The sequence below is a fragment of the Pleurodeles waltl genome, chromosome 4_2 (assembly GCF_031143425.1).
Source record: "Pleurodeles waltl isolate 20211129_DDA chromosome 4_2, aPleWal1.hap1.20221129, whole genome shotgun sequence".
NCBI classification, from domain to species: domain Eukaryota; kingdom Metazoa; phylum Chordata; class Amphibia; order Caudata; family Salamandridae; genus Pleurodeles; species Pleurodeles waltl.
In genome coordinates this window covers 969,265,578-969,286,033 of record NC_090443.1, presented here as the reverse complement: position 1 = coordinate 969,286,033, position 20,456 = coordinate 969,265,578, and the positions used below count along the sequence as shown (strand labels likewise).

Below are 20,456 nucleotides of genomic sequence, written 5' to 3'. Positions count from 1 at the left end.
AATTCTCGATCCATTTTTGGACAGACGTTCCACGTCACATTTCATTCCACATGCCTCCCACAAAGCTTTTAAAAACTTTATTTGACAGCATTCTCTCTCTGATCCCTGGAGAGTATGCAATCCCGACCTCTTGGAATACTCTTTTTATTCTCCTACCCACCATTCCCATTCTAGGCTTTATATCTTTCTGAGTAAAGGTTTATTGCAACATATGGTCAACTCTGAAATCGGTGCTATTTCCCTAATAGAAATGTAGCAGATAATTCCCGTACTTTTTAAAATAATATTAACAAGGCATCTAAACTTAAGATTCCTCTGGCAGCTTTATCACTGGATGCGGAAAAGGCCTTCAATGGGGTCTACTGGGGTTTCTTGTTGAAGGCATTGGAATGGCATGGACTAGGTACTAAGGCCCATATTTATACTTTTTTAGCGCCATGTTAGCGCCCTTTTTGACACAAAATCTGCGCAAACTTACAAAATACAATAGTATTTTGTAATTTTGTGCAGATTTTGTGTAAAAAAACGACGCAAATGCAGCGCTAAAAAAGTATAAATATGGGCCTAAATTCCGACACTTTATATCCATTCTTTATTACTCACCATGTTCCTCGGTTATAACAACTGGTATCTGATCTTCTTTTTTCCCTCTTAAAAGGGGTACTGGTCAGGGATGCCCATTATCTCCTTTACTATTTGTTTGGGATCTTGAACCTTTTCTATACCAATTAAAAACATCTGAGCAATTTACGGGGTTTCAAATTAATAATGCACACCTCAAATTTATGGCATATGCTGATGATATTCTTTTGTTCATGTCTCACACTGACACTTCTCTTCCTGCATTCCTGCATGAGCTCAACTTATATTCTGATGTATCTGGCTATAAACTTAATATAGACAAAACAGTGATCTTACCACTTAATGCTCATTGCACTGGCTCTGTATTCCTTGATGCAGGATTATCTTGGAATTCTTCTAAGATTGAATGCCTGGGGGTATGGTACTGCTCTACTCTCAAGGATACATTAAAGAATAACTTAGAAATCTTATCTGCAAAGCTTGTAAATCTCACACAGAAATGGTCTCTGTTATCTCTCACGTGGTGGGGCTGCTTGGGCACCATTAAGATGATGCTTCTCCCTGTCATTAACTTCTTCCTTATGATGCTTCCTATTAAGATACCTAAACAATTTTTTAGTTCAATTTATAAAATTCTATCCAAGTTCCTGTGGAACGGTAAACAATCCCAAATCTCTCTCTCAAAATTAAAACTTCCTAAAGTACAAGGTGGAGTTAATTTTCCTGACTTTTTTACTTATCACAAATCTTTTGGTATTAAGCAAATACATCCCTATTTATCTACACTTGATGATGCCCCTCAAAAGCTATGGTTCTCTTTGGAAGAAACATTTATTTCTCCCTTTTCCTATAAACACATTATATTTATGTCTAACCCCCCAAAATTCTGGTTGCCCTTCACTATCTCCCATTCAGTCAACTTACTGAAACCTTTTTTTATTTTGCATCTTACCCCCATTAATCAATTCTTTAACAGTCCTATTTAGCACAATAGTTTGCTTAGGAAACAAGGTAAAACCTTGTGTTGGAAGGGATTGGATGACTAAAGATATTCTTCTCATTTCCCAATTATATCATAAAGACTCTCTCATCCCTTTTACTACTCTCTCAACAATTTATAATCTCCTTATTTGCATGAAATCCCAATATATCATTCTTTCTACTCTAGTCCAAGAGGCCCTCCATAAACTTATACATCATAATCATTCTTCTCTTGCATCATCTCCACACCTGATTGTAACTTCTAATTATCCTAGGGCAGCTGGAATTTATAAACTTTTAAGAACGTCTGTTTCACCTAGACTCAAATCACCTATTGAGACATTGTGGAAATCAGATCTTGGTGTTGTTTGGCCAACTTTTTTATGGGATAGAATATGGTATAAGATACATTCCACTGCACGCACTGCAAGCCCCACACAGACCCTATATTTTTTTCATAATAGACTTTTCTACACTCCTGTACGCCTTTACAAACTCAAACTTGCACAAAATGACAATTGTTGGTGCTGCCACACACAGCAGGGTACTGACTTTCACATGTTTTTTTCTTGTCCATCCCCATCTACTTTTTGGTCCTCAATATGGTCTCGCATTTCAGCAATAGCTCAGCTCTCCTTACCAATGTCATTTGAATTACTGTTTTTGGGTGGCATACACGATATCTGGAGTTCATTCAGGCCTCTTGGAAAATTGGTGGACCTTTGCTTTCTATTGCAATCTCTATTATTACTTCTAACTGGAAATCTTCGGAGAACATTACTCTCAGACAGTGGTGGAATTCTGTATGTTATCATCATAGACTTGACAGCTACAAGCTTGATTCAACAGGAACATTCTTCAAACGTCATCAGCTATGGTTGCCATTAAGTAACTACCTCTCACGCACTGCGAAGGAAATGGGTTTTTCTCCTCCTTTTTAAAAAATGTCAATATATTTTCTGTTTTTCTTCTTATATATACTTATTTCATCTTACATTCGCTGTAAATAATGTCTATTACCTCTCTCTCTACATGGCTATCACTTGATTACCTTTTCAATCCCTATAGCTCTTCTCCCTCTCTCTTTCTTTATTCAAACTTGGAGTCTTTGATACTATCTTGCTGTAAATGCCTAATTCATTTACATGTTTAATATGCATTTATAAGTACAATATTCTTTATGCATATAGATTCACAACTGCATATCTCTGTCCTGGCAATGTTAAGTTAATGTTCTTTTATTTGACTCAATAAAAAACATCTTAAAAAAATGTTTTAAATGTTTGTGCTGTGCCAAAAAGCATGATCTTGCACCCGATAATCAGGCCACCAGTGAGGAAGGCTTCGTTTTGTTCTTCTGAAAACGCTATGATATTCCTTTTTATAAATAAATATGCATGCTATTCTGTTATAAGGCGGTGCGATGAAGTGACGCACGTTACCTGAAATGACGCTCGTTACTTGAAGTGACGTTTACTACTTAAGTTTAAAATGCAACTGAAACAAAATGTTCGTCGAAACGAAACAGTAGCCGCATATATATTTTAATCATTTTATAAGATCGTGGTGTTTTAATTATTATTATTTTTTGTTTTGGTCTATGTCTGCGTGACAGCGAGTAGGGTTTACAAAGTAGGTACTGCTTTAAGATGGCCTCTAATATTACTGCTCTTCTACATGCGTTGTTTCGGAGTGACGTCTCATGTGAACAGACTCTCGCGTGATTTCCTGGCTATCAAACTGTCCCATGATCCTTTGCGTTTCCTCTTTCTAGCCAGCACCTGAGAATGGGTATGTGATGGCCGTCCTTCTGAGCTCGTAATCCGTTGCAATCCGCCTTTTCAGCTGTCCCCTGTTCCACGCCAGTTGACGGTAGGGTACAGGGTAGCGTAGGGAGAACGGCGGGGCTTGTAGCGACTATGCTTTGGTTGTGTTTGATTAGTTTAGACGGCGATGATAGATCCTACTATGGTTCCGGGGTCTTTACGTGCGCTCGTCTCCGAGGCCTGTCGAATTCTTAACATATGGCTACAAGGCGTTCGGGTAGTCTGCGATATGAGGGCACAGTTTTAAGACTCGTGGTTTTTGGGGCGAGGGACTACTGACTGACTTCAACCGGACTCCTGCAGATCATAGTTATCTGAAAAGGTCTGCGGAGCTTCCTCCGCACAAGGTCTGCAGCGGTCTGTCACCAGAGCCCGAACGAAGTGTCTAAGGCTAAGAACAGAGCAATATATGCGAAGGAAAGCCTTGGTCTTGCTCGAGGGAGATGGCAGTTCCCGTGAGCCGGCACAAGAGATGTTTGAAGCGATGTTACACTGGGTCCGTTTCTACTCGTGCAGTATTGCGTGTGTTGCCATAATCGAGTCTACGAAAGCTAATATTTTGCCGGGTTATATCGAGCATTTCATGTTAAGACCGTAAAGGGTGCAGAAATGAGGACGTTTGAGGTCTAGTACTATCCATTAGAACACATGAAAGTATTGTCGTAGCATTTTTGCTTGCAATTGGAACTTTTGCTTTGAACTTGTCTTGCGTGTATTGTTTACTACTTAAAAACTGCACAGGTGTTCACCACGTCCCTGCTTTCAATTTTCGCCTGATATTAGTTATAATGGGCTGCAAAAAAGTAATCTTGTTACGGTTCCCATTTATGTCCACGTGGTATGATGCGGCCTGTCACCCCAATGTCACTACTATAATATTTGCAGTTAAGCCGAAGTTGTTTGAGTGACGGATGGACGCGCAATGTGACATTGATAGTGCGATGGTGTCTAGTGATTAAACTCAGTTGAAGAGCGGTTAAACTAGAGTATACATTCGGGGGTCACTTGCATGAATTGGGCTAACGAGATGTCACGTTTTTGAGCGTTGTCGTACTGTTGTGGCCTGGTCACAATGTTGGTAAACCTAGTCAAAGAACAGGCACCAGATTAAGCTTTGTGTTTCTAGAGTAGACTGTTGCATAAAATATGCCTGTCCAACACATTGTTTTATCTATCACTCTTCAATGACTCCACTGTTTTGTGGTGTATGTGAGAGGCTCGTGCATCCTAATGAGACTTGACTTTTGACTTGGTAAACACTGACGTCCGTTGGAATTGCATGATCTGTGGACCATTTAGCTCGCTCTTTGCTCTGACAGACTTTAGTAAGTACTCTGGTTTTGGAGTATTGGTTATACTATGCGTGACATAAGTGATCAGACAGTCTGACGTCTTCACTCCGGGGCGTTATACATTGTGTTTAGGTTATTGGCTTAATTGTCAAAGGCCACAATACAGGCACAATTTATTTATTTACAGTATAAGTAACTTTTTTTCTGACACGTGAATGCCAGAACTAAAACCACTAACTTGTTGTTGAAGTATTTTTTAATTTGTTTTCAGTTTGAATTTTGTCTTTATTGTATAGTTACTGTGGAGATTACATGAGTACCGAACACTGATGTGCTTGTGGATTATGAAACCAAAGGTTACGCATGTTGAACATTGTGTGCATTCTCTTCTACCAGGTATCTCACGGGACAACTGGCACAAGCGCCGCAAAACTGGAGGCAAAAGGAAGCCCTACCACAAGAAAAGGAAGTATGAATTGGGACGCCCGGCTGCCAACACAAAGGTGGGTGATTGTCGTTTGTCCGGGCTTTTAGGAGGAAAGTGTTATTTTATTAGTTTATAATGCACGACAATCAAGGCAATGTATGTGATGAAAATGAATCCTTAGGCAGGTGAATGAGACTGTTTTGGTCGCTTTTTATCCATCTGCCAGTGATAGGGTTGTCATAGTTACTCTGATTTGCTTTGCCTGGTTTAGTATTATACTCTTCTCGTACGTTGCATCCTTGAGTCTTTTTGAGCTGATCTTGCTGCTTCTTCGTAGATTGGGCCTCGACGTATTCACACAGTAAGAGTCCGTGGCGGTAACAAGAAGTATCGCGCCCTCAGGTTGGATGCTGGGAACTTTTCCTGGGGCTCAGAGTGTAAGTAGCAGTGCCTGGAGTTACTTGCTTCAAGTGGGTGTAACGTGCTAAACAATGGTTAGCTGCTAATTTTTAAAAAGGCATGTGTCTGTTACGTGGCTTTATTGGGCGCTCCCCCGAAAGAGGCCATTTGTGGTAGAGACCATGAGATGTAGTCTTTAGGGGGCCTGCTTCAGACTTCCATTGGTGCGCATTGTGTGTACATTTATATTTGTGTGGTGGGGGGGGTGGAGTTTAGATGGTACAATTTCCTTGTTGAAATTGTCAAATGTATATGTACGCCCATAGCTTTGGATTCCTGGTCTGGATACGCAATCCAAATCCTTGCCCATATTATATGAAACTATTTTGCTGTTGCCAGTTATTTCTTAATTCTTCTGACGGAGTTCTTCTGCCCAGAAACGTTTATTGATAGGAACGCTAAGTGTATCCCTTGCTGCAGTGATGTACACTGCTTGTCTGAATCTGCATAGTGACTACTGAACATCAGTGACATGCTTGTGGGTAAACCGATACCCTATATTGTATGGGTCATGCAGTTAGCATACTCTACTAGCGCTCAATACCATCTAATATTCTGGATCATTGGTCTAACTTGTTCCTTATTTCACGAAAGGCTGCACCCGCAAGACTAGGATCATTGATGTTGTCTACAATGCCTCCAACAATGAGCTTGTTCGAACGAAGACCCTGGTGAAAAACTGCATCGTCCTGATTGACAGCACTCCTTATAGGCAGTGGTATGAGGCCCACTTTGCTTTGCCTCTTGGACGCAAGAAAGGAGCTAAGCTGGTATGTACCGTTACTGGTGGCATTTTATTGGCAAATGCGTTGACTCAAACTTGCATGGCGTGCTCTGGGGGTGATATGTTTATCAGTTTTGCAGAGCGCAATTAACTCTTGCATTTGCCCTCTTCAGATATTTGTTTAAACTTTAACTTGTTGCTGCTGGTTGACAGTATCTTGAATTGGCGCACATTTCTATGGACAGTTAAAGCTATAACTTCCACTAATGTGTGGAAATTGTCTACCATGAGGTTTGCAAATCGTTTTATCGCCCGTTAGGGATTTAAGGGCAAATGGTGGCGACTTGCAGGTTGGGCAATAATATTAAGGTTTAATTATTGCCTTTGTATATTGACTGGTGTGTTTTTTTTTTTTTTTTTTTTTTTTTTTTTTTTTTTTTTTTTTTTTGTGAGGTGGTTTTGCGATTTAACATTTTCCCTGAAGGAGGCCTAGATCAGCTTCCTCAACTACATTCCCAAACATAACTACCCACTTGTAGGAACGTGCCCTCTTTCTTGGCATGATTGCCCCCATTTTCCACCTGTTAGTGTGTTTGACTGTTCACTGGGATCCTGCTAACCAGGACCCCATTGATTATGCTCTCTCCCTCCTAACTTTCACGCCATATTTGGCATACTGGTGCCCCCATGTAAGTCCCTAGTATGTGGTTCCCAGGGCATTGGGGGTACCAGGGGATCCCCATGGGCTGCTGCGTGTATTATGCCACCCATGCCGTACCCATGAAAAGCACATTTGGTGCCCTCTGTGCATTAATCAGTCTACACCAGTCCAGGGACCACCAGTCCCTGCTCTGGTGCAAAACTGGACAATGGAAAGGGGAATGACCACTCCCCTATCCATCACTGCCACAGGGGTGTTGGCCAGAGCTGCTCCTAGAGGGTCCCTGGGTTCTCCCTTCTTGAATCCAAGGTTGGCAGGGACCTCTGGGAGCACCTGAGTGGCAGGTGACGTCAGCCCCTCCTGATAGGTGGTCACCAATCTAGGTGACCAATTCTCCCCCCCCCCCCCCCCCCACACACACCCCCTTCCCAAGCACCTTTCAGGGATGTTTAGGGGTCTCTGTCTTGAATGGGTCCTCAGCTTGGAAGACTCCTCTGCAACCTTACTTCGCTTTCTAGCCAGTGGGACATCGAGTGGACCGACAATCTGCATCCACAATGAAGGCTCTGCTTGCAACATTGTTTCCACGGCTCCTTCCAGCTTCCGCAACATTTCCCTGGCTGTGCATCCTCTGAGGGTGGAAAAGTCTTAAGCCTTCATGGGAATGAAGAAGAGATCTCCCTTGGAGTGAAGGAGTCAATCCCTGGCATCTGCAGGCACCAAGTACGAGGGCTGGCTGTGTGGATCTCCTCTCAATCTGAGGTGTGTGGGTCCTGCATCACAGGTGGTGGTCTGGAGTGGTCCTCTCTTCCATCTGTTCAGCTTTGATGGGGGTAAGCCCTTGCCTTCCTACGCAAGACAGTACCCCCATGCACCGCGTCTCTTGCAGCTACCAAGGCTTGTTTGGACTTCCAAGGGATCGTCAGACTGTGTAGTCCCAGCCCTTCTTCTTGTGACAAACAGCCGTCTGCGTGCCTCTGGCAGCGTGGGACCCTTCTTCAGTAGTGCTGCGTGGGCTCCTCTGTGACTCCTGGTTCCTTGTCAAATAGGTCTCCTGTGCGGGCTGCCTCTTTGAACTCTGCTTTGCTGACGATCCCCCTAGGACGACTCCTGTGGGTTGAGTCCTTCTGGACCTTGCTGGGCCCCGGCAGCTCCACTTTTGCTTCACCGCATATTCTGCCTTTGCCAAGGCTTGTTGGTGGCTTGTCCACTTTACTGACTGCAATCTTCCATCTGGCCGGGGACGTCGACTGCATCCTCCAGGAACTTAGTAGCTCCTACTCCTGGACTCTTCTTTGACTTCTGGACTTGGTCCCATTCTTCCACAGGTCGTCCTCTTCAGGAATCCACTGCTAGTTTCTTGCAGTCTTGTCCGGGTGTTGCATTTTCTTTTTTTCCTTTTTGGGTGGTTTGAGAAAATCCTGTAACTTGCTCCTTTCTTCCTGGTCACTGGGGGGCACTGTAGTACTTAACTTTAGGGTTTCCTTATTCCCCCTACACATTCCACTTGCCTAGGTGGAGGTCCCGTGCTTGCATTCAAATGTTTGTGTATGGTTTGGGCTCCCTCCTAGGGTCACTATTGTGTATTTGCACTGTTTCTGTCACTGTCTATGCCTATTGCTGATTACTAATGTTCATATCTAGTGTTACTTACATCCTATTTGAGGGTTGCCTCTAGTATTTTTTTGTTTTTTGTTATTTGTTACTAAAATTAAGTTCCTTTTTGTAACACCAAGTGTTTTTTCATGTGTAAGTGCTGTGTGGCTAGTGGTATTACAAGAGCTTTGCATGTCTCCCTAGGCAAGCCTTGGCTGCTCATCCACAGCTACCTCTAGAGAGCCTGGCTTCTAGACACTGCCCACACTACACAGGGAGACCTGGTGTAGGGTGTAAGTACGTTGGGAACTCACCACACACCAGGCCAGCTTCCTACACCATTTCTCTTATTTTGTTTCTTTTAAGCACTTTGAATGCTTCCTTGGTCTGTCTCGTGGCTCGGGGATAGTCATTTATTTCAGTGCTAGATTAACCCCATCTTGCAGAAAGGCCAGGCTTTTGCTTTGTAGCCTGACTCTTCCGAAGGCTGGGTACACATGTTTGCTATAGTTTAACCCTGCAAGGCCATGAAAGGTGTTTTGTGGTCCTGACATGGGGGTGTTCCACGTTGTAGCTTGCTCCTTTTGTAGCCAAACCTCTTGCCATTTGTTTTTACTGGTATTAATATCTGTACATTCTGGAATTGTATCTGAAGAATGCGTGGCACCATTTCCAAACCCCATTCTTTAACTTACAAAAAAAAAATGGTGTCTACCAGTTTTGGCATCCAAAAACTGTTGGGTCCTGTTTTTGGTCCGATGGTGCGTTGAAGTCGGTCCATATGTTGTTGTTGTGTTTTGTTTTTTTTTTCTTCTTTTTTTTTTTTTTTCTTAAAGCAGCGCTCGGGGCCCTTAAGGTTTGGTTTTACTCTATCTCCTAATCTTAGGGGAATTGTCATCGCACCCAGGATGTGGGAGACGATGGCTTCTGACGGTGGTGAATTGTTGGCACACCTAGTTGTGCTTATCGAGGATTCCTTCTGCCATATAATGGTACCTGCGGCAGATGTGAAGGACTTGTCTGGTTGAAGCATGCAACTGCTGGATTATTTGAACCACTGGTTCTGGGCAGGAACGCTGATAACTACCGGTTTCTCTTTTCCGTGATGAAGAGACCCATCTTAACACATGATCAACCCTCGTAAAAATATCCATCGAAAATAATTAGAATTCAAAAGGGCCGTAAACCTTTCCAGGAAAACTATCCAGAGGCGGCAGTGCTGGTTAGTGCAGCTTCAGCCGAACTCAACTCCCCAGTGGGCTGCTCCAGAGCACCTTTAAAAGTAACTTTGACAGTCGTCAGCTATGTAGTTCAACCCTGGTAGCTGATACAGATTTGTTTAAAAAAAAAAAATCCTGCTGAGCAGTCCCTGCCTCGCTGTCTCACCAAGAAAATTGTGCTTCCATGAGACCCCCCCCCCCTCAATTTTTGGGCACAACAGACTGCTTTATTTTAGGATCCCGTGGGGGTCCCTTAAAAGACCCATACATGGCGACAGTCACAAATGGGTAGTAGCTTTTGTCCAAAATGCTAGTTATGGGCTGGTGCTGGGCAAGCAAAGGAAACGGCAATGGTTTTCGGTGTGGTGGGAACACAAACTATTGTATTGGAACCATTTTGTTTTCCACGACTCCTCTCCATATTTTTTTTTTTTTTGCCTGCCAAATTTCAGTTAATGGCTTTCGCTGAATTAAAGTAGCCCAAGACGGACACACTAACTGCCCATTACACAGGCTGCGACATCGACCTACACTTCCTCAACTTAAACGTTGAGGTCTGAACCTCCTCCTTAGTTTATTGATCGCCAATGTTTCCACACCTGACCCTTTACCAGCCTCTGAATTAGTTGTATCACGTTCCCTTTAAATGCTCGTTATTACTATTTTCCACCTGTTTGGAGTGATTGGTCCTTTATTTGACATTGATTCTCCGTTAGAAACCTTAATAGCCACGCATCCTTCTAGATGGATTAATCATGTGTCCGCAGTTAAACACTAAATCCTCTTCCAATTTTACTGACTTAACATATTTGTGGATTTCTCATGCAACATCCAGCACTAATCCTTCCTCAATGACCATGCAGTATCCCAGATCTGTCACAGCATGTTTCTAAAACAACCTCTTCTTTAAAACTGCTGCACACATGAATGCTCAGCAGCTTTCCACTTTTGCATTGAACACTACTAAATTACGATCCCTGATAACCGCTGTATGCTTGCATGACCCATGTTCTCACCACCTCTCTCCACAATTGGGGTCTCCTGGCATCACTGCCATGTACTTGGCCTTAAAAGTTTTAAAGTAAAGTTCCTTTTAGTCACTCCAGCACAGAATCCAGGGGTTCCCCAGAGGCTTGAGACAATAACATATACTAATGCTCTGTAGTTTTGTGGTCGAGCAGTTAGGCTTATCAGAGGGTAGTGTTGAGCATTTGTTGTACACACTCACACAAAGCAGTAAGGGAAAACACCCAATGATTTAACTCCAGACCAATATGTTTTTATATAGAAAAATATCCTGTTTATTTCTAGAATCAAAAGCTTCAGTTTGCAGATAAGTACATTAAATGAAAGGTACTTTGCACAGGTAAGTTCAGTACTTTGAATCAAATTGACAATACATACAGTTTTCTTTAAAATTACAAAAGCTATTTTACAAGTGGACACAGTGCAATTTACAATTCTTACTGGGGGAAGAAAGTACAGTACAGTTTTGGAGGTAAGTAATAGACTTACAGGTTCAGTCTCCGGGGCATAGGTAGTCCACCATTGGGGGTTCAAGATAACCCCCATACACCCAGCACCAGCAACAGGGCCGGTTAGGTGCAGATGTCAAACAGGAGCCAACATAACATGGGTGCCTATGGAGACAGGTCACTGGTGGTCTGTTACTCTCGAGACTTGGGGCTGCGGGTGCAATGCTTCTCCGGGCGTCGGATATCTTCGTCCTTGGCCGTCGCAGTCAGGGGGGTCCTCGGGATTCCCTCTGCTGGCGTTGTCGTGGAGAGGTCAGCCCAGGGTGGACACCTGGTCGGAATCGCCTGGGGGGGGGGTCCTCTCTGGCTAGTTGGTTCCTCTGGACAGGGGCGTCAGGTGCAGAGTAGTTTTGGACTCGCGCTTCTGGAATATTTGCTCTTTCTTCTTGTTGGACAGGTCTGCTGTCCACTGGAGTTTTTTAGTCCTCAGTGATGCAGGTAGTCCGCTGAAGGCTTTTCAGGGGTCACTGGTCCTGTAGAACGCTTTACTACTTTTGCAGATTTTTGAAGCAGGAGGCCGGCAGGTAGGGCTGGGGTAGAGTCAGTTGGGGGTCTCCTCTTCCCAGCAGGGTTGGCAGCTTCTTTTTTGAGGTAGTAAGGAATCTGAAGAGCTGGGTTCAGGGCCGTCCCTAAATACTAAATTTAGAGGTGTGTTAAGGTTAGAGGACAGTAACCAGTGGCTACTGTTCCTGAGGGTGGCTACAAGCTTATGACTAAGAGGGGTGCCATGTCGACTTAGCCTTTTTCTCCCCACCAGCGCACACAAACTGCAAGGCAGGGTGGCATAATACATGCAGCAGCCCTTAGGACCTTCCCTGGCCACAGGGCCCTTGGTACCAGGGGTACCTTTTTACAAGGGACTTAACTGTGTGGCAGGGCTGTACCAATTTTGGGAACAAAGATGTATTTTTTTTTATAAATTTTTTTTTGGGAAAGAAAACCGGTGCTGGGGCCTAGTTAGCAGGGTCCCAGCACACTTCTAATCAAAGTTGGCTAAAACTAAGGGGGTAACCATGCAAGTAGCATTTTCCTACATACCCTTGTGTCTAAGCCCTTTTGCTGCTTACCCAGAGATGGGAGTGATGCTGACTGAGAGGATATCAGCCCTTGGCGCTTAAGATTTATTAGAAAGCCAGTTGTGGTGACTGCGGTTCTATGGCTACTTTTAAGTTTTGAAGGGGTGGTCAAAGGGTTTTGCCGATAGGGAGAGCTATTGGCTATGGCAGTTGGGTGGATAAGGGCAGATGTGGATAACAGGTCAGTTAAACAAGCATTTGCAATGCAATATGTCTTGTATTTGGTTGAGTTGGTGCTATTTCCATTGTAAATGCATTCCTGGACTTTTCTTGCCACACATTAGTCAACCCTGTCATATAATTTGATACTGTCACACAATTCCAGTGATCCTCTAAATAACAAGCACTTCCATTTACCTTATTTCTACATCTTTAACAAATATAGCCATAATTTATATTTTGGGGTCCCCCTCATCTAGTGTGGGGACCCCAGAGATGGCCATGCGGAGCACGTCGTGCTGCTTGTTCCTTTGTGGTCCCATTGTTCTAGGACCACCACACGATGAGTTATGCGCAAAAATCTTTTGTAAAAAATGCAATATAAAGCATTATAGGGTGAGTTTCCGAGTGCAGCAAATATTGTATTATCTTGACTGTAATGCTCAGAACAGCCCCTAGAGGGGACCACAAAAAATAGCATTTGTAAGTCATAACTATATAGTTTGTCTCTAGAGAGCCCAGGAAGCTGCCTCCGGATGGAAGAAGCTTAGGATTCTGCAACAACTAAGAGAGCTAGGCTTATGCAGAGATTAGCACCATCTGTGGCCATCAAAGCATTTCCAGAGGCTTGGGGAGGCTACTCCTCCCCAGCCCTTCACATATATTTCCAAAGGGAGATCGTGTAACACCCTCTCTGAGGAAATCCTTTTGTTCTGACTTCCTGGGCCAGGGCTGCCTAGACCCCAGGAGGGCAGAATCCTGTCTGAGGGGTTAGCAGCTGCAGTGGAAACGCCAGAAAGGCAGTTTGGCAGTACCTGGGTTCTGTGCTAGAGACCGGGGGAATCATGGAATTGTCTTCTCCTCCCCCCCCCCCCCCCCCCCCCCCCCAAAAAAAAAATACACCAGAATGGTATTGGGGTGACAATTCCATGATCTTAAACAAGTTACATGGCCATGTTTGGAGTTACCATTGTGACGCTATACATAGGTAGTGACCTATGTATACTGCACATGTGTAATGGTGTCCCCACACTCACAAAGTTCGGGGAATTTGCCCTGAACGATGTGGGGCACCTTGGCTAGTGCCAGGGTGCCCACACACTAACTTGGCACCCAAACTTCACCAAGTGAAGGTTAGACATATAGGTGACTTATAAGTTACTTATGTGCAGTGTAAAATGGCTGTGAAATAACGTGGACGTTATTTCACTCAGGCTGCAGTGGCAGGCCTGTAAGAATTCTGAGCTCCCTATGAGTGGCAAAAAAAATGCTGCAGCCCATAGGATCTCCTGGAACCCCAATACCCTGGGTACCTAAGTACAATATTCAAGGGAATTATATGGGTGTGCCAATGAGAATTGGTAAATTTAGTCACTAGCCTGCAGTGACAAATTTAGAAAGCAGAGAGCATAAACACTGAGGTTCTGGTTAGCAGAGCCTCAGTGATAGTTAGGCACCAAACAGGGAACACATACAGGGCACATACTATTGAGTACTGGGGTCCTGCCTAGCAGGATCCCAGTGACATAACAAACACACTGACAACATAAGATTTTCACTATGAGCACTAGGCCCTGGCTAGCAGGATCCCAGTGAGACAGTGAAAAGACCCTGACATATACTCACAAACATGCCAAAAGTGGGGGTAACACGGCTAGAAAGAGGCTACCTTCCTATAAATAAAATTTCTGAAAGTCTGCCCCTAGAGAGCATAACCACATGAAAACGGAAAGGGCAACCTAGTGTGGGGACCCAGAGATCACCTGGAAAGAGCATGTTGTGCTGAACGCTTTGGTGGGCTGAACAGGCTTAGTATGGGCAAGAAGGAAATGTCCTCCTGTTTACGATGCTTCAGCTGGTATATATTTTTTTCTTCTTTTTTTACCTGCTAAACTTGTACAGAAGGGGTACTCATGTCGAGTACTCCGCCGATCGAATTTGTGCTATATTAAACTTGAGAGGAAAAAATATATAAAAACGCCCTCCAGCTTGCAGCCTTTGGGCGCAGACACCACAAAGAACATGCCCAGAGACAACATACGGACACGAGTGCGAAGCGACAAAATAAAGTAGTGTGCTGCACTAGAGTATATGGGCAATCGTGCAATAATCCATGTAGCAGGGTCATTCTCCAAGGTAGTAACAAAACAGCCTCAAGGCGGGACAAACGTAAATCACTTATCTACAGGATCAAGGGACTTTTGAAAGTCAGGCCAAGGAACAAATAAAAGTGGTAGGTGTGAGATGGGTGTGGTGGTAGCCCACGGAAGCAGATGACGACATGTTGAGACAGCGCATGTGCGCTGCCTAGGCTCGACCTAAAAAGCAATGACATGGTTGTGTTTTTTTTTTTTTTTTTTTTGTGTGAATAATAAACAGGTCAGTATGAGGGAGAGAAGAAAGATTGAAGGGGATTGAAAAAACCTGAATTAACTGGGGAGTAGATATTGGCTACTATTTACATCCTCTAGATGTAAGGGCTACCTTACCTAGTCATCTGGGCTGCATTGTATACGGTACAACATTGTATCTTCAGGTTTCAGAGGATGGGCACAATATAAACGGTGGTCCCTCCAAGAGCTGTTGCTTTTCTTATTAGAATGTCTGTTGTGACTACAACGCCTTGTGGTGCTGGCGCAATGTAAGAAAGATTGTACTTTAAGCGCCGCTTCAAGAAGCTTGAGTCATTATCCTTTTCAAAGTGTAGTGAAATAACGAGCCACGGCTACAGTAGTCATCTGATGAGAGGTTCAGGTAAACTGCCTCACACCAGGAAAACAAATGGAAACATTCCAACAGAATTGGAACGGAACTGCATCAGTAAGAGAACTCCCTGATGCAATCACATTCCATACTACAAAAAAGACATAGACTACATGCTTCTATTGCAGAATTCATCTTTAAGCTTTGTATCTTTATTCATACTAGGAAAGATGGCACCTCCTTATATCCATAAAGGAAATTATATAGAGCAAACGCTAAAAAAGTATGCTATAGGAATAGAATTGTGGAAGCAGGAGTCAAAATAGACAAGTAACGTGATATGCAAGAATGGGTGACTGGTTTTCTTTCTTACAGGAATTTGTTTAGTTCAGGTCACTTTAATGTACTGTCTGTATGATAAGATGAAGTAACTAGGCTGATCCTCTTGTAACCCCCCCCAGTGCACTTGAGGCAACCATCCAAAGAAAAATGGATAGAGTGCAATATAATGGCAGTGATACCACATTCATGATGTACTGGCATAGTGGTTCCTTGAAGGGTAAACCACGTCCTTACTGGTGCCCCCCTTTCTTCCTGCTTGGGTTGACCATTATTTCCTGTAAGCCTCTTGGCGCTTCTTTAGGACACACCCAAACTCTCTGCCATCTGTTGCTTCCCTGCCCCACTCAAGTAGGGTAGAACATGGATTGAACCATCCCTTGGGTGGCACGACAATGTGCAGACATTGGGTGCAAGCTTCATACGCGGTCTATCACCTCACCAATGTTTACTTTCCTGCAGACTCCTGAAGAGGAGGAGATCCTCAACAAAAAAAGATCAAAAAAGATCCAGAAGAAATATGAAGAGCGTAAAAAGACGGCGAAGATCAGCCCTCTGCTTGAAGAGCAGTTCCAGCAGGGAAAGCTTCTTGGTGAGTTTGGCCCAAAAGTACATGGGTGTGTGGTAAGGGATTCTCGAGGTGGGGGGGGCGCGTTATGGTGCTGTGCTGCTTGACCGGGTGTCTTCTCGTGATGATATCTTTGTCCAGTTCTGCTACTGAATTTTAAGTGAGGACAATCGGAAATCTGATGAAGACTGGTATAGAATGCACGGTCACTGCTTTCCGTGCGGCAGTTTACATTTAATTGTCGGGGGATACGCAAACGGCCTATTAAAAATGTCCGCATTGTATACATGACTGTAGCATGCAGTAACTTTGCACTGAGCTGATGTCCACAATGTTATTTTGCAGCCTGTATAGCTTCCAGACCGGGTCAATGTGGTCGGGCAGATGGTTATCTCTTGGAAGGCAAAGAGTTGGAGTTCTACCTTCGAAAGATCAAAGCCAAGAAAGGCAAATGAATGTCCAGGTCTACAATATAACATCAATAAACTTGTGTTTGAACGTGGTGTCCTGTCTGTTCTGTGGAGCTCCAATATCCAGGTTTCCGGCTTAGCTTATCTTTATGATGTGGACTATTTCACTTCTAAGCTGGTACTAACGTGAAGGATGCAAACGTCCCAGCACTAGGACACTCTTACTAGGTAGTGCCACTTAATCATGGAAATTATTGAATACAGTTAATGTAGGGGGCCCTTTTGCATGTGGAGGGATCAGGGAGACAAGGCCTTGGCAGTGATGCCTAATCGCAGTGCTTGACACTAGCTACACTGGACCTTGGCACTGCTCGGGTCATGGATGACCTACATTAGGTCTGACACCTACCCATTTCCTCCATCCCCCAGTGTGATGAGTCATTCAGCAAAGGACAAACGCAGTAGCACATCTCTACAAACATTAATTGAACTCCTGAAAGTGTAGGGCGGTGCAAGCTTGGCAACAGGGTGCTGAAAACAGTAAAAGGGATGGTGAATGCTTATTTTGGTTATGGACAACAGATCAGTTCAAGGCTTTCTCGTTTTGTGGGTGACACCATTCCCAATAGCCTTCTCGCTAACTATAAATGTGGAGTGTACATTCTGAAGGTTCTGATGCCAGTAGTCCTTGCCAGTGCCTTGCCATGCCTCCCTCAGCAGTGAAGAAGTGTATGACCTACATTCTCTTCCGGCTCGCCTCCAGTTATTAATGACCTTGTTTTAGTCCACCATAAGTGGAACCGCACTTGCCACTGGTTGACTGACCCTCAACTCTCCTCCCCAAAAAAGTTTGCTTTTAGCAGCCAACCAAGAGCTCTACATCGGAGCAGCACTTCCGATTTCCTCATTGCCATGCAAACTTGACTACTCGTTTTCTCCCAGATGTCCACACCGCATGCTCATGCCAGGTATCTCACCTATTTCACCTTGACCCTTGCAGAGTGACCTGGATCAAAGAAAGTCTAGGGTCTGTGGTACTATGCCATCTGTTCCGGAATATGTGCACACATGTTACATTGTAATCAGCCTTCACATATTGCCTCAGGATCTGTAGTGCTGACTTTTCTATTGGAAGAGGGTGTAAAACCGGTTTGTTTCTTTATGCTTAGTTACGGGTGGAGAAGGAGGGGAATTTTCTTGCATGTGAACGTTTTTCTTCGGGTACTTAAATCTTTGGACTTCATCCCACCTCTGTTTTGTATACTCCTATTTGGTGTGCCCATTGTAACGACTTTAGTTATAGGTTTTACACTATTTTACTTGTTCCACGTTTTCTCATGGTGATGTGTAGTAATTGATTTGAGTTTGCTGGGAAGTCTAGAAATAATGTGGCCGTGTGAAACATAATTCAAAGTAAATCAAGACCTCCAGTGCGAACTTCATGCAGTGCTTCTATATCTCCGAAGTGAGGAATGAGCCCAGCCTGAAGGTACGGAGAAACCTCATGTTCGGTGGCATGTGTAGCTGCAGATACACATGCTGTGCATAGTCCGCCGTCCGGTGTTGGGTCGGAGTGTTACAAGTTGTTTTTCTTCGAAGAAGTCTTTTCGAGTCACGAGACCGAGGGGGGGACTCCCACTTTGGTTCCATTGCGCATGGGCGTCGACTCAATCTTAGATTGTTTTTTTTCCGCCATCGGGTTCGGACGTGTTCCTTTTCGCTCCGTGTTTCGGGTCGGAAAGTTAGTCAATCAACGGAAAATTCGTCGGTATTGTTTAGTTCGGTATTGGGATAGTTAGGGCAAATCGACACCGAGCCTTAAAGAGCTCCGGTAACCCTTCGGGGTATTTTCGATCCCCCGTCGGGGCCTGGTCGGCCCGACCGCGTGCAACATCGAGACTGATGGAACGGACCCCGTTCCTATTCTGTCCTAAATGTCACAGTAAATATCCTTATACAGACCAACATTTGGTCTAACTTGTGCCTGTCCCCCGAGCACAAGGAAGAGTCGTGAGGCCTGTCGCGTGTTTCGGTCGAGAAAAACGCTCAGGGACCGAAGAGCCAGGAGGTTACAGATGGCTTCCACGCCGACAGGACGACAAGGGTTCGAGGAGGAAGGAGGAGAAGAAACTTTCTCCATCCGCGATTCTGATTCCAAAGAAGTCGACGAGCAACCAACCGTGAGTAAGACGTTGAAAGAAACACACGAAAGACCAGACAAAGCCCAGGGGACGCCACTGCCAACAGGCCATGGCTCAACCCATAAAGTAGGTGACCGTCCATCGGCACCGAAAAAGGGCGAGCTGGTGCCGAGATCGTCCGACTCAGGTCGAGACACAGGAACGCAGCAATCTCGGGACCGAGAAAGTGCCGCACAAAAGGGTCGGCCCAGAGACGGCAACGGCACCGAAGCTGCTCGGCCCAGAGACGGCAACGGCACCGAAGCTGCTCGGCCCAGAGACGGCAACGGCACCGAAGCTGCTCGGCCCAGAGACGGCAACGGCACCGAAGCTGCTCGGCCCAGAGACGGCAACGGCACCGAAGCTGCTCGGCCCAGAGACGGCAACGGCACCGAAGCTGCTCGGCCCAGAGACGGCAACGGCACCGAAGCTGCTCGGCCCAGAGACGGCAACGGCACCGAAGCTGCTCGGCCCAGAGACGGCAACGGCACCGAAGCTGCTCGGCCCAGAGACGGCAACGGCACCGAAGCTGCTCGGCCCAGAGACGGCAACGGCACCGAAGCTGCTCGGCCCAGAGACGGCAACGGCACCGAAGCTGCTCGGCCCAGAGACGGCAACGGCACCGAAGCTGCTCGGCCCAGAGACGGCAACGGCACCGAAGCTGCTCGGCCCAGAGACGGCAACGGCACCGAAGCTGCTCGGCCCAGAGACGGCAACGGCACCGAAGCTGCTCGGCCCAGAGACGGCAACGGCACCGAAGCTGCTCGGCCCAGAGACGGCAACGGCACCGAAGCTGCTCGGCCCAGAGACGGCAACGGCACCGAAGCTGCTCGGCCCAGAGACGGCAACGGCACCGAAGCTGCTCGGCCCAGAGACGGCAACGGCACCGAAGCTGCTCGGCCCAGAGACGGCAACGGCACCGAAGCTGCTCGGCCCAGAGACGGCAACGGCACCGAAGCTGCTCGGCCCAGAGACGGCAACGGCACCGAAGCTGCTCGGCCCAGAGACGGCAACGGCACCGAAGCTGCTCGGCCCAGAGACGGCAACGGCACCGAAGCTGCTCGGCCCAGAGACGGCAACGGCACCGAAGCTGCTCGGCCCAGAGACGGCACCGGCACCGAAGCTGCTCGGCCCAGAGACGGCACCGGCACCGAAGCTGCTCGGCCCAGAGACGGCACCGGCACCGAACCTGCTCGGCCCAGAGACGGCACCGGCACCGAACCTAAGTTCCTACTCGGAGGAGCCATCACTGTCCTCCCAACTACAAAGACACAGATTTGAGGAGGAATTACAAACAACGGATGTAGATCACACACAAAAGCGGATCTTTATACAAAGTGGTACAGGGAAGATCAGCACTCTTCCCCCAATCAGAAGAAAAAGGAAACTAGATTTCCAACAACAAGAAAAGACACCACAAGCAAAAGTGGTAAAGAAGGTAACTCCACCACCGGCAACTCATATATCGCCGGCACAGACTCCGCCACAATCACCAGCACATACCACCATGAGCCAAGATGATCAGGACGCATGGGATCTCTATGACGCTCTAGTATCGGACAATAGCCCTGAGTCGTACCCCACTAAGCCCTCACCACCTGAGGACAGTACAGCATATGCACAGGTGGTAGCTAGGGCAGCAGAGTTTCATAATGTATCGCTACATTCAGAGTCTATCGAGGATGACTTCCTCTTTAACACCCTGTCCTCCACCCATA

General features: G+C 45.7%; 2 protein-coding genes and 3 non-coding genes across 5 annotated transcripts; all 5 read left to right on the top strand.

Annotated features, from left to right (window-relative positions):
• Positions 1 to 3,251: 3,251 nt before the first annotated feature.
• Positions 3,252 to 16,646, top strand: RPS8 (ribosomal protein S8). The gene is made up of 6 exons (XM_069232806.1): positions 3,252 to 3,354; positions 5,078 to 5,184; positions 5,446 to 5,545; positions 6,162 to 6,337; positions 16,043 to 16,172; positions 16,494 to 16,646. The coding sequence occupies exons 1-6, from the start codon at positions 3,351 to 3,353 to the stop codon at positions 16,601 to 16,603; spliced, it is 627 nt and encodes a 208-aa protein (XP_069088907.1). The 5' UTR covers positions 3,252 to 3,350; the 3' UTR covers positions 16,604 to 16,646.
• Positions 5,262 to 5,366, top strand: LOC138294363 (small nucleolar RNA SNORD46). The gene has a single exon (XR_011203379.1). It is a non-coding gene; the product is annotated as a small nucleolar RNA SNORD46 (small nucleolar RNA).
• LOC138294415 (small nucleolar RNA SNORA35) lies at positions 8,912 to 9,047 on the top strand. Its single transcript, XR_011203424.1, has one exon. It is a non-coding gene; the product is annotated as a small nucleolar RNA SNORA35 (small nucleolar RNA).
• On the top strand, positions 16,266 to 16,334 carry LOC138294361 (small nucleolar RNA SNORD38). The gene has a single exon (XR_011203377.1). It is a non-coding gene; the product is annotated as a small nucleolar RNA SNORD38 (small nucleolar RNA).
• An 867-nt stretch (positions 16,647 to 17,513) lies between the features above and the next one.
• On the top strand, positions 17,514 to 20,019 carry LOC138293965 (S-antigen protein-like). Its single transcript, XM_069233227.1, has 2 exons — positions 17,514 to 17,526; positions 18,887 to 20,019. Exons 1-2 carry the CDS (start codon positions 17,514 to 17,516, stop codon positions 20,017 to 20,019), a joined length of 1,146 nt encoding a protein of 381 aa, XP_069089328.1.
• The last annotated feature ends 437 nt before the right edge of the window (positions 20,020 to 20,456 follow it).